Consider the following 14586-nt stretch of genomic DNA (forward strand, 5'->3'; position numbering starts at 1 on the left):
CGTAACCAAGTGACGCTTGAAGGGATGATGTTGGCGAAGTGTTCGGACTCTAGGTGTTCCATGTATAAGTTGGCTAGGACGGCACTTATGGGGGACCCCATTCCCATGCCATAGGTTTGTTTGTAGAGCTTGTTATTGAAAGAAAAACAGTTGAAATCTCCGGATATAAGGATATAACCAGGACAAAATCCAAGCACCACGAACCAGTCAATGCAGGAGTTTACACTATACCCTGTGGAGGCTGTGACAAGATTTACGTAGGTGAAACAGCCAGAAACCTCGACACCCGCCTCAATGAACACATTTACGCATGTAGGAACGATAACTTGAACAACGCCTGTGTACAACACCGAAATTCCACCAATCATCTCATGAAATTCAGAGACGCCCAATTAGTGATCAAATAAACTAATTTCCGCAGACGCAAGTGCCTCGAATCAGCACTGATCGCTGTTTCGAATACAATTAAACAAAACAACGGCAGCTTTGCCATCTCCGAAGTCTTAGCAAGAATCCTCCTGAAAACAGTAAACCCTGCCATCACATAGTCTCTCCTGTTATACTACACAAAGCACAGAGAGTGAACACTGAAACAAGCTGCCTCATTCCAGTCTATATTTGTCCAACCTATTTTTATGTTACCCAAGTACAGTAATAGCTTTTATATCCTTTTACTCATGTGCGAATTAATTGCTCTACCATATTGTATTACTTTTGTCACTACCACTACTACTACTACTACCACTAGTGAACATCGAAATGGTACCTCACTAGTATTACACCTCACTCTGAGCCTTTATATACCCTCTGTGTCCATGTATTGTTTGTAATGGCTTGATAAAGCTCCTGGAGAGCGAAACGTTGCCACAATAAATGTCACATTAGTTGCACTTGTGTCCTTTTACTTTAGTTTAAGCTTCTCCTTAACACTGAAACACTGAGAACCGCATGTTTCCTCTTGACACCACCACTTGCTTTAGAAACAATTGTTAACTGCACTTTACTTAACATGTTAACAGACACAAAAAACACTGTAAATCCAGGGAAAAATTGGAGTCTGAATAACAAGTGTACGAGAGAGCACAAACAATAAACTGTTGTAGGAAGCCTATAACTTGGGGAAAAATTAAAACAGGCAGGTTGTGGACATGGCCGCTCTGGCCCATACCCAACAAATGCTAGAGTCATTGGGCTTGGTCTAATGATTTAGAAGACAACCAGACACTATTGCTATGGACAAAATCCGGAATTGCAAACTCTCTTCCATTTTATCCAATGATTACGATGTATGTCTAGCCAATTTTTTTGTCCATAATTACCAAAATCCATTTAATGAAGGTCCAGTAATTAGAGGTTTTACTGTTTACAATGGTTATATTTCTACTGCATAAAAGAATGTGGGAAAGTAGATAAGAAAATTTCTTAGTAACAGAAATAAGAGAAAACAACCCAATAATTGAAGGAGACCTAGTAAAAATCCATAAAACAGACTGGGGGGGTGCACGTGTTATAAGAAAAACTGTAAAAACTTAAATATTTCTGCTACTTTTAGCCCAATTTCAACATAATTCCAGTCCTGAAACTAAACCAAATCATACTCATTTCAGTAGTATGTCTTCCATTCTATCAATTGATACAAAGAAATAGCAAAACCATCTTAGAAACACCTCAAACTTGCTATTTTAAACCACAAACAAGGTCTGAGATTTGCTTTGTCCATCATGCACTGCATCGGGCAGTGTCATTTATGCACAGATCCATTCTCTCATGTCTAGGCCAAAATTTACCACTCACAGCATATTTGAGGGAGCTGTGCTTGAAACGTAGATCTACAAAAGTGGCTCTGGCATCAATAACCTAGCTCTATGCAACAGACAGTGAAAGGGTTAAGCCTGTGCATACTGTACCTGAATTCCAGCAAATGCAGCTTGGAGAGAATCTATCCAGGTTGTCTGTGTTCCACCATTCTTCATATCAACATTAACATATAAAGGATGATCACCAGAACCTGAATTACAGTGTGGTCGGCTGAAAAAGTAAATCTAATATAGCAGCAGAAGTAATATTCTGAGAAAGGAAGTAGAGGTATCTTATTTCCCTTCTGACTATAGCTTTGGTTCAACCTAAGCATGTGGTTTTATTTTCTCTTCCCCTAAACATGATATTATCAGCCCTTCATATAAAGAATATGAAAGGTACACTACTCTGCCTGGAACAATACACAAATAACCTGCACGTAGGAGACTGAAACTTATGTCAACTGATACTTCTGGGGTCTACTCCATTTCCTGTTCCTCTTGTCCTCTCCAATATTTTGGAGAAACTGGTTGCTCTCTCTCTCTCTGACAGACTTAAAGAGCACAAAACATGTTAGCCTTGTCGACACTAACAATGCTCTTTCCTGTCATGTCAGAGATCACAGTCATCCTATTAACTGGTCCTCTGCCAAAACTATACACTTCAGACACAGTCTTGTTGAAGCATCCCTTATACACAACATTCCTAATATGAATCTTAATCCTGGCTTTGCCTTTGTAAATGCCTTTCTTTCTCATTACACTGTTAAATGCCCCATTCTTCAGAACACTCATGATTTTACCTGATCTTTATTGCCTCCTCTCTCTACCCTTTCAACTTTTCTATATTTTTATTGCTTCTCCAGTCTTCTGCCTAGGTGGGTTGTGTCTCATGTTTTTTTTTTTTTCCAGAAGAGATTTTGTCCTACCCCTGTGGGCCATTGGTTCTCCTGCAGTACTCCTTTGTTCTCTTGTTCCTATAGAACTGGAGAGCCCTACCCCTGTGGGCCATTGGTTCTCCTGCAGTACTCCTTTGTTCTCTTGTTCCTATAGAACTGGAAAACAGACTTCTTTGTTAACACTCCACTCTCTGCCCATTTTTTTCACTTCCACTACTTCCTTCTTACTGCCACCTCTACCACTGTTGCATCTCTACTACTACTGTTACTATCACTGTTACTATAATACTATTCCCTCCTCTCATTCTATTCTCCTGTCCCCTGCCTCGCTCCCATTTACATTCTGGCTCCTTCCCTTCATGCTTCTCTGACTAGTTAATGATCCAAGTCCAACCAAAATGTCATCATAATTCTCAGTCTCCTATGTACAGGATATTTCTGTTTTATGCAATATAAAAGGTATATAGACTCTGTCCTTGTTCTTCCAGTTTTCCTCCAACTCCCACAGAAAATTAATTACTCATCTTGTCCCATTATATTCCTACTGTAAGTAGCTTCCTGTATCTTCATCATCTCTATTCAATCACTCCACAAAACTGAAGACAATGAATCAGTTTGAAACAACAAATCATACTTTTAAAATTGTACCTTTCATACATTAGCTGCCTTTATTATTGTGCATATAATAGTTAACTGCTTAAGAAACCTACTTAACTGAAGATCACCAAATCGGTTTGAAATCTTAATGCATACTTTTAAAATTGTACTGTTGTTCATTCAGATACATCACTTTTTTGTACATATAAGAAATTATACTAAATAATCTACGTCTAGTTCTTAAGTAGTCTTTAAGAATTAGGATTAGTTTGCCCGATATGCATTGCATACTAGTAGCTTTCATTTGTGCCTAACAATATTTTAATATATGTGAATTACATTATTTGTGTACTACATAAAAGAAATAAAAATATGAATTTGAAAAAACAATGCACATCCACAAGTCTACCCATCAACCTATTATCCACCAACACAGTCCAACAAGCTGTTGTCATTACACTATGTGTACAGTGGAACCCCTCCTTCAGGGTGCAGACACTATACTTCCCATCTCCAGGACTCAAGTCTGGCCTGCCGGTTTCCCTGAATCTCTTCATAAATGTTACCTTGCTTACATTCCAACAGCACGTCAAGCCCTAAAAAACATTTGTCTCCATTCGCTCCTGTCTAACATGCTCACGCACGCTTGCTGGAAGTCCAAGCCCCTCGCACACAAAACTTCCTTTACCTCCTCCCTCTCACCTTTCCTAGGCCGACCCCTACCCCGCCTTCCCTCCACTGCAGATTTGTTTACTCTCAAAGTCATTCTATTTCGTTCCATCCTCTCTACTTGTCCAAACCATCTCAATAACCCCTCCTCAGCCCTCTGGATAATAGTTCTGGTAATCCCACACCTCCTAATCTCCAAACTACAGATTCTCTGCATTATACTCACACCACACATTGCCCTCAGACATGACATCACTGCCTCCAGCCTTCTCCTTGTTGCAACATTCACAACCCATGCCTCACACCCATACAAGAGCATTGGTATACCTATACCCTCATATATTTCCCTCTTTGCTTTCATGGATAAAGTTCTTTATCTCCACAGACTCCTCAGTGCACCACTCACCTTTATCCCCTCGTCAATTCTATGATTCACCTCATCCTTCATAGACCCATCTGCTGACACATCCACTCCCAAATATCTGAACACATTCACCTCCTTCATACTCTCTCCCTCCAATCTGATATTCAATCTTCCGTTACATAATTTTTTTGTTATCCTCATCACCTTACTTTTTCCCATATTCACTTTTAACTGTAAGAATGAGGTACATATGAGTGTGTGATGACTGACTGACTTACTGATTGACTTACTGACTGACTGACTTACTGACTGACTTACTGACTTACTTGACTGACTGACTTGACTTACTGACTGACTTACTGACTTGACTGATTTACTGACTGACTTAAAGTTAGACTTTTTCACTGAAGAGGACCCTGAAACGGTGTCTAGAGCAGCTGATGCCTTACCGTCAGTTGTATAATGTACTGCTGGGTAAAACAGAACAGAAATCCATTACAGAATTTATGCACACTTGAGTACAACCATCGACTTTAGTACCAGAACCTCTACCATCCACCTCAGCCCGGTAAGGCCACAGCATAACTCTCCACTCTCCACAATCATCCACAGACAAAAGCACCCACAATTTAAGGTAAGAAATAATATTTCTGTTGCATTTGTAATCTTAAGCAGTGAAAACAACACAATACATCAAAACAATGAACTACAATTACATATTCACTTTTATTTTTGTAAAATCTGTTGATCTAAAAAAAAAAAAAGGGTTGTTTGGCTTTTTTGGGGCGCCGAGAAATGTAACCCTATTTTTCCCATAAGTGCTTCAGTTCACCTAACACAGTCTACCTAATACAGCATTTTCAGGAATGTAACTACCATGTTAAATGACAGTCTACTGTATCAAGGAAACCTAATGATCAGTTTGATGGCTGACTACTGCTGGACACTGCTGCAGGAGACTCATACTGAACATGAGCAAAAAAAAGCTTGAAAACTGTGATGCAAAATGTATAACTGTATGGAAATTTCTGCTGTTTTTGTTATGCTTATACAGTGGTACCTCGGCATACAAACAGCTCAAAACACGAACAATTATGTAAATGTGTTTATGTAAGTGCTTTTGCAAGTGTATTTTTGGGGGTCTGAAATGGATTAATCTAATTTACATATCTCCTTATGGGAACAAATTCTTTCAGTATTGGCACTCGAACAGCCTTCTGGAATGAAATAAATTTGTATCCTGAGGTACCACTGTATACTGTATACAGGTCTCCCTCAACATTCGCGAGGGTTAGGGGATCAAGAGCCTCACGAATGTTGAAAAATCGCAAATGTTTGGTGCCCCAATATGTTGTAGGGAAATATAATAAAACACTGCTTCCTTAACTTGTTGAACCATGAACAATCATAAAATACATGAAAACGTCATAAATTGTACTAAATACATACATGTTATGGTTTAATAACATGTATGTTATTAAATACCACTCCCTCCACCACTTCCTCAACCACTGCGAGTCCCTACTACCCTCCCTCCGACCCCTGCAACTGGCAGCCAGCCCTCCCACCACTGTGTGGTGAGTGTTTTGTTTGTTCATTATTTGCTATTAAACTACAGTATAAATAATGTAAACCCATGCATGACTGCATATTGGAATGGCTATTCGGACAGGTATTGGACGGTCACATTATGTGTTTACTCTTGAACACAGCAAAGAATCAAACATTTCTGCTACTGCTAATAATAACAATAGTAATAGTAATAGTAATAATAATAATAATAATAATAATAATAATATAGGTAGTAGGTTGGTAGACAGCAACCACCCAGGGAGGTACTACCGTCCTACCAAGTGAGTGTAAAACGAAGCCTGTGATTGTTTTACATGATGGTAGGATTGCTGATGTCTTTTGTCTGTCTCATAAATATGCAAGATTACAGGCATGTCTTGCTACTTCTACTTACACTTAGGTCACACTACACATACATGTACACATTTATTTATACACACTCATCTGAGTTTTCTTTGATTTTATCTTAATAGTTCTTGGTCTTATTAATTTTCCTTTTATATCCATGGGGAAGTGGAATAAGAATCTTTCCTCCGTAAGCCATGCGTGTTGTAAAAGTCAACTAAAATGCCGGGAACAATGGGCTAGTAACCCCTTTTCCTGTAAAGATTACTAAAAAGAATAAGAAGAAGAAAATTGTCAAAGTGGGAAGTCTGAATGTGCGTGGATGTTGTGCAGATGATAAGAAAGAGATGATTGTGGATGTTATGAATGAGAAAAAGCTGGATGTCCTGGCTTTAAGTGAAACAAAGCTGAAGGGGGTGGGAGAGTTTCAGTGGAGAGGAATAAATGGGATTAGGTCAGGGGTTTCAAATAGAGTTAGAGCTAAAGAAGGAGTAGCAATAATGTTGAAGGATAAGCTATGGCAGGAAAAGAGGGACTATAAATGTATTAATTCAAGGATTATGTGGAGCAAAATAAAGATTGGATGTGAAAAGTGGGTTATAATAAGCGTGTATGCACCTGGAGAAGAGAGAAGTGTAGAGGAGAGAGAGAGATTTTGGGAAATGTTGAGTGAATGCGTGGGGAGTTTTGAATCAAGTGTGAGAGTAATGGTGGTTGGGGATTTTAATGCTAAAGTGGGTAAAAATGTTATGGAGGGAGTAGTAGGTAAATTTGGGGTGCCAGGGGTAAATGTAAATGGGGAGCCTTTAATTGAGCTATGTGTAGAAAGAAATTTGGTAATAAGTAATACATATTTTATGAAAAAGAGGATAAATAAATATACAAGGTATGATGTAGCACGTAATGAAAGTAGTTTATTAGATTATGTATTGGTGGATAAAAGGTTGATGGGTAGGCTCCAGGATGTACATGTTTATAGAGGGGCAACTGATATATCGGATCATTATTTAGTTGTAGCTACAGTTAGAGTAAGAGGTAGATGGGAAAAGAGGAAGGTGGCAACAACAAGTAAGAGGGAGGTGAAAGTGTATAAACTAAGGGAGGAGGAAGTTCGGGTGAGATATAAGCGACTATTGGCAGAAAGGTGGGCTAGTGCAAAGATGAGTAGTGGGGGGGTTGAAGAGGGTTGGAATAGTTTTAAAAATGCAGTATTAGAATGTGGGGCAGAAGTTTGTGGTTATAGGAGGGTGGGGGCAGGAGGAAAGAGGAGTGATTGGTGGAATGATGAAGTAAAGGGTGTGATAAAAGAGAAAAAGGTAGCTTATGAGAGGTTTTTACAAAGCAGAAGTGTTATAAGAAGAGCAGAGTATATGGAGAGTAAAAGAAAGGTAAAGAGAGTGGTGAGAGAGTGCAAAAGGAGAGCAGATGATAGAGTGGGAGAGGCACTGTCAAGAAATTTTAATGAAAATAAGAAAAAATTTTGGAGCGAGTTAAACAAGTTAAGAAAGCCTAGGGAAAATATGGATTTGTCAGTTAAAAACAGAGTAGGGGAGTTAGTAGATGGGGAGATGGAGGTATTGGGTAGATGGCGAGAATATTTTGAGGAACTTTTAAATGTTAAGGAAGAAACAGAGGCAGTAATTTCATGCACTGGTCAGGGAGGTATACCATCTTTTAGGAGTGAAGAAGAGCAGAATGTAAGTGTGGGGGAGGTACGTGAGGCATTACGTAAAATGAAAGGGGGTAAAGCAGCTGGAACTGATGGGATCATGACAGAAATGTTAAAAGCAGGGGGGGATATAGTGTTGGAGTGGTTGGTACTTTTGTTTAATAAATGTATGAAAGAGGGGAAGGTACCTAGGGATTGGCAGAGAGCATGTATAGTCCCTTTATATAAAGGGAAAGGGGACAAAAGAGACTGTAAAAATTACAGAGGAATAAGCTTACTGAGTATACCAGGAAAAGTGTACGGTAGGGTTATAATTGAAAGAATTAGAGGTAAGACAGAATGTAGGATTGCGGATGAGCAAGGAGGTTTTAGAGTGGGTAGGGGATGTGTAGATCAGGTGTTTACATTGAAGCATATATGTGAACAGTATTTAGATAAAGATAGGGAGGTTTTTATTGCATTTATGGATTTAGAAAAGGCATATGATAGAGTGGATAGAGGAGCAATGTGGCAGATGTTGCAAGTATATGGAATAGGTGGTAAGTTATTAAATGCTGTAAAGAGTTTTTATGAGGATAGTGAGGCTCAGGTTAGGGTGTGTAGAAGAGAGGGAGACTACTTCCCGGTAAAAGTAGGTCTTAGACAGGGATGTGTAATGTCACCATGGTTGTTTAATATATTTATAGATGGGGTTGTAAAGGAAGTAAATGCTAGGGTGTTTGGGAGAGGGGTGGGATTAAATTATGGGGAATCAAATTCAAAATGGGAATTGACACAGTTACTTTTTGCTGATGATACTGTGCTTATGGGAGATTCTAAAGAAAAATTGCAAAGGTTAGTGGATGAGTTTGGGAATGTGTGTAAAGGTAGAAAGTTGAAAGTGAACATAGAAAAGAGTAAGGTGATGAGGGTGTCAAATGATTTAGATAAAGAAAAATTGGATATCAAATTGGGGAGGAGGAGTATAAGAACATAAGAACATAAGAAAGGAGGAACACTGCAGGAGGCCTGCTGGCCCATACTAGGCAGGTCCTTTACAATTCATCCCACTAACAAAACATTTGCCCTACCCAATTTTCAATGCCGCCCAAGAAATAAGCTCTGATGTGAAAGTCCCACTCAAATCCAACCCATCCCACTCATGTACTTATCCAACCTAGATTTGAAACTACCCAAAGTCCCAGCCTCAATAACCCAACTAGGTAGACTGTTCCACTCATCAACTACCCTATTTCCAAACCAATACTTTCCGATGTCCTTTCTAAATCTAAACTTATCTAATTTAAATCCATTACTGCGCGTTCTCTCTTGGAGAGACATCCTCAAGACCTTATTAATATCCCCTTTATTAATACCTATCTTCCACTTATACACTTCGATCAGGTCTCCTCTCATTCTTCGTCTAACAAGTGAATGTAACTTAAGAGTCTTCAATCTTTCTTCATAAGGAAGATTTCTGATGCTATGTATTAATTTAGTCATCCTACGCTGAATGTTTTCTAACGAATTTATGTCCATTTTGTAATACGGAGACCAGAACTGAGCTGCATAATCAAGGTGAGGCCTTACTAATGATGTATAAAGCTGCAGTATGACCTCTGGACTTCTGTTGCTTACACTTCTTGATATAAATCCCAGTAATCTATTTGCCTTATTACGTACGCTTAGGCATTGCTGTCTTGGTTTAAGGTTGCTGCTCACCATAACCCCCAAGTCCTTTTCGTAATCTGTATGGCTAAGTTCTACATCATTTAATTTATAAGTACTAGGGTTATGGGCACTCCCAAGCTTCAGAACCTTGCATTTATCTACATTGAACTGCATCTGCCACTTTTCTGACCAAGAATAGAGTTTGTTTAAATCCTCCTGAAGTTCCCTAACATCTACGTTTGAATCAATTATCCTACCTATCTTTGTGTCATCGGCGAATTTGCTCATATCACTAGTAATTCCCTCATCAAGATCATTGATATATATTATAAATAACAACGGGCCCAAGACTGATCCCTGTGGAACGCCACTTGTTACAGATCCCCACTCGGATTTAACCCCATTTATGGACACTCTCTGCTTCCTGTCAGTGAGCCATGACTCGATCCACGAGAGCACTTTTCCCCCAATGCCATGAGCTGCCACTTTCTTTAACAGTCTATGGTGCGGAACTCTATCAAAAGCCTTACTAAAATCTAAGTAAATAATATCAAATTCTTTATTGTGGTCAACAGCCTCAAAAGCTTTACTGAAGAAAGTTAATAAATTAGTTAGACAAGACCGGCCTCTTGTGAATCCATGCTGAGTATCATTAATCAAGCTATGCTTATCGAGATGGCTTCTTATAATCTCAGCTATAATTGACTCTAGTAATTTGCCTACAATTGAGGTCAGGCTTATTGGGCGGTAATTTGACGGTAACGACTTGTCCCCTGTTTTAAAAATAGGAGTTACATTAGCCATCTTCCACATATCAGACACTACACCTGTTTGAAGAGATAAATTAAAAATATTAGTTAATGGTTCACAGAGTTCCATTTTGCATTCCTTAAGAACCCTTGAAAAAACCTCATCAGGACCCGGCGACTTATTTTGCTTCAGTCTGTCTATCTGCCTCACAACCATCTCACTAGTGACTGTGATGTTACATAATTTATCTTCTTCTAGCCCACTGTAAAAATTAATTACTGGAATATTGTTAGTGTCTTCCTGTGTAAAAACTGAGAGAAAATAATTATTTAAAATCAAGCACATTTCATTCTCATTGTCAGTAAGGTGCCCATAGTTATTTTTAAGGGGACCTATCTTATCTCTAACTTTTGTTCTATAGACCTGGAAAAAACTTTTTGGGTTAGTTTTAGAATCCCTAGCAACTTTAATTTCATAGTCCCTTTTAGCTTTTCTTATCCCCTTTTTAATGTCCCTCTTAATGTCAATATACTGATTCATAAGATGACCCTCACCTCTTTTGATACGCCTATAAATTCCTTTCTTATGCCCTAGTAGATATTTGAGCCTATTATTCATCCATTTTGGGTCATTTCTATTTGATCTAATTTCTTTATATGGGATAAACGCTCTTTGAGCAGCATGTATAGTGTTCAGAAAACTGTCATATTGATAGCTCTCTTCGTTACCCCAGTCAACAGATGATAAGTGTTCTCTAAGCCCATCGTAATCTGCTAAGCGAAAATCTGGGACTGTTACTGAGTTATCGCTACTATCGTACTTCCATTCAATGCTAAATGTAATTGACTTGTGGTCGCTAGCACCCAGTTCCTCTGAAATTTCTAAATTATTAACAAGGGATTCATTGTTTGCCATAACTAAGTCAAGCAGGTTATTTCCCCTTGTAGGTTCTGTCACAAACTGCTTCAAAAAACAATCCTGAAATACTTCTAAGAAGTCGTACGATTCTAAATTCCCAGTCAAGAAATTCCAATCAACATGACTAAAGTTAAAGTCTCCTAGAATTACTACATTATCGTGCCTTGTGGCCTTAACAATTTCCTCCCATAGTAGTTTCCCTTGGTCCCTATCTAAGTTAGGGGGACGGTATATCACTCCTAAAATCAGTTTTTCATGCCCCTCTGAAAATTCTATCCAAACAGACTCTGTATGTGTTACTTCAGACTTAATACCCGTTTTTATGCAACAGTTCAAGCGATCTCGGACATACAATGCCACCCCACCCCCCCTCCCAATACTTCTATCTTCTTGGAACAATTTAAAACCCTGAATATGACATTCCGCAGGCATGTCCCGACTTTTTGAATTAAACCACGTCTCAGTTAAGGCAAATACATCAATGTTACCTACACTAGCAACTAATCTCAACTCGTCCATCTTATTCCTAGCACTACGGCAATTAGCATAATAAACATTGAAAGACTCTCCTTTCTCTTTACCCTTCCTGCTCATTTCTATTTTCCTACTAAACCTATTACTGTCCTTATCACCCAAGGTCCCTGGCTTTTCAATATCTATCTCGTTCTTATTATTACTAGTTTCCCTAGAACTCGTAATATTACTACACTGGGACTTCACTGTTTTCCTGCCAAAACCCATACCACTAACTATTCCTAGTTTAAAGTCCTAACTGCTCCCTCCACTGCAGTTGCCAGTGCTTCCACCCCACACCTAGATAAGTGAACCCCATCCCTAGCATACATGTCATTTCTGCCATAGAAGAGGTCCCAGTTGTCAATGAATGTTACCGCATTTTCCTTACAGTATTTGTTCAGCCAGCAATTGACACCAATTGCCCTGGACAACCATTCACTTCCAACTCCCCTCCTTGGCAAAATACCACATATGAGAGGGTTCCCACCCTTACTTCTAATTATTTCTATTGCTGACCTATACCTGCTAATCAGGTCCTCACTCCTACGTCTGCCAACATCGTTGCCTCCAGCACTGAGACAGATAATAGGATTGCTCCCATTACCTCTCATGATGTCATCCAGACGGCTAACAATATCCTCCATCCCAGCCCCAGGAAAGCAAACTCTCTGTCTCCTACTCCTGTCCTTCAAGCAGAACGCCCTATCCATATACCTAACTTGGCTATCCCCAACAACAACAATATTCTTACCTTCCTTAATGTCTTTTGTCGTGTCGTTCCCAGTAGTCAACTCACATTCGTCGGGTAGCACTGAGAATGTATTGGATGTTTCCACAACAGTTTCCACGGCAGTCTCTTTCTTCTTCATCGTTTCTACCTTTCCATTCGTCTTCTTAATCGTCAACTTCTTTCCCTGCTGTCCAGCCACTGACCAGTTTCCCTTCTTGACCTGAGGACTCAAAACAGGAGGACTACGAATCTTCTTGTTTTCCTCGGTCAATCGCCTAATTTCCAAATTCGCCAACCTCAATTCTTCCTTAAGCTGTTGGTAAAGTTGCTCGATGGAGGGCATCTTGCTTCAATTCTAGAGAGCGCGCAAACAGGTCTTCACAGAGCCAAGTACACGTCAACACTGCGCAAATGCCAACTCAATCAGGAGCTACTGCGCAGCACGTCCGCACGGCCCAATAGCGATGCGAACACTCTAATAGCGATGCGAAGAAGTGAATGTTTTCAGATACTTGGGAGTTGACGTGTCGGCGGATGGATTTATGAAGGATGAGGTTAATCATAGAATTGATGAGGGAAAGAAGGTGAGTGGTGCGTTGAGGTATATGTGGAGTCAAAAAACGTTATCTATGGAGGCAAAGAAGGGAATGTATGAAAGTATAGTAGTACCAACACTCTTATATGGGTGTGAAGCTTGGGTGGTAAATGCAGCAGCAAGGAGACGGTTGGAGGCAGCGGAGATGTCCTGTCTAAGGGCAATGTGTGGTGTAAATATTATGCAAAAAATTCGGAGTGTGGAAATTAGGAGAAGGTGTGGAGTTAATAAAAGTATTAGTCAGAGGGCAGAAGAGGGGTTGTTGAGGTGGTTTGGTCATTTAGAGAGAATGGATCACAGTAGAATGACATGGAAAGCATATAAATCTATAGGGGAAGGAAGGCGGGGTAGGGGTCGTCCTCGAAAGGGTTGGAGAGAGGGGGTAAAGGAGGTTTTGTGGGTAAGGGGCTTGGATTTCCAGCAAGCGTGCGTGAGCGTGTTAGATAGGAGTGAATGGAGACGAATGGTACTTGGGACCTGACGATCTGTTGGAGTGTGAGCAGGGTAATATTTAGTGAAGGGATTCAGGGAAACCGGTTATTTTCATATAGTCGGACTTGAGTCCTGGAAATGGGAAGTACAATGCCTGCACTTTAAAGGAGGGGTTTGGGATATTGGCAGTTTGGAGGGATATGTTGTGTATCTTTATATGTGTATGCTTCTAGACTGTTGTATTCTGAGCACCTCTGCAAAAACAGTGATAATGTGCGAGTGTGGTGAAAGTGTTGAATGATGATGAAAGTATTTTCTTTTTGGGGATTTTCTTTCTTTTTTTGGGTCACCCTGCCTCGGTGGGAGACGGCCGAATTGTTGAAAAAAAAAAAAAAAAAAAAAATAATAATAATAATAATAATAATAATAATAATAATAATAATAATAATAAATACAATAGAAATGAAGAAGGAAATTGTACAAAAATATGAGGGGGTGGTTGACACATCATCAGTGTGGCTTTGTTTATGCTGGAGTCAGCATTAGTCTCCGTGCTCTTCCAAACATTTCACAATAATTCATTGTGTTTGGTGCTTGTAGATTGAGTGCGAATGGAGTGGTAGAGGCAGTGGTAGAGGCAGTGGTTGAGGAATCAGTTGAGGAATCGGTTGAGGCAGCGGTTGAGGCAGTGGGTGAGGCAGTGGGTGAGGCAGTGGTTGAGGCAGCAGTTGAGGTAGTGGGTGAAGCAGTGGGTGAGGCAGCGGTTGAGGCAGCGGTTGAGGCAGCGGTTGAGGCAGCGGTTGAGGCAGCGGTTGAGGCAGCGGTTGAGGCAGCAGTTGAGGCAGCGGTTGAGGCAGCGGTTGAGGCAATGGTAGAGGCAGTGGTTGAGGCAGCGGTTGAGGCAGTGGGTGAGGCAGTGGGTGAGGCAGTGAGTGAGGCAGCAGTTGAGGTAGTGGGTGAGGCAGTGGGTGAGGCAGCGGTTGAGGCAGCGGTTGAGGCAGTGGTTGAGGCAGTGGTTGAGGCAGCGGTTGAGGCAGCGGTTGAGGCAGCCGTTGAGGCAGCCGTTGAGGCAGTGGTTGAGGCA

General features: G+C 40.2%; 1 protein-coding gene across 3 annotated transcripts in view; it reads right to left on the bottom strand.

Moving 5' to 3' along the window:
• Positions 1-14586, bottom strand: part of LOC128694123 (ER degradation-enhancing alpha-mannosidase-like protein 1) — a 137179-nt gene that overhangs the window by 61669 nt on the left and 60924 nt on the right. For all 3 annotated transcript variants that reach the window (XM_070080498.1, XM_070080504.1, XM_070080488.1), the window contains one exon: positions 1908-2028. In XM_070080498.1, coding sequence (XP_069936599.1) covers positions 1908-2028 — 121 coding nt within the window. The remainder of the gene's footprint in view (positions 1-1907; positions 2029-14586) is intronic.

Source organism: Cherax quadricarinatus, chromosome 6 (genome assembly GCF_038502225.1).
Source record: "Cherax quadricarinatus isolate ZL_2023a chromosome 6, ASM3850222v1, whole genome shotgun sequence".
Classification (NCBI taxonomy): Eukaryota; Metazoa; Arthropoda; class Malacostraca; order Decapoda; family Parastacidae; genus Cherax; species Cherax quadricarinatus.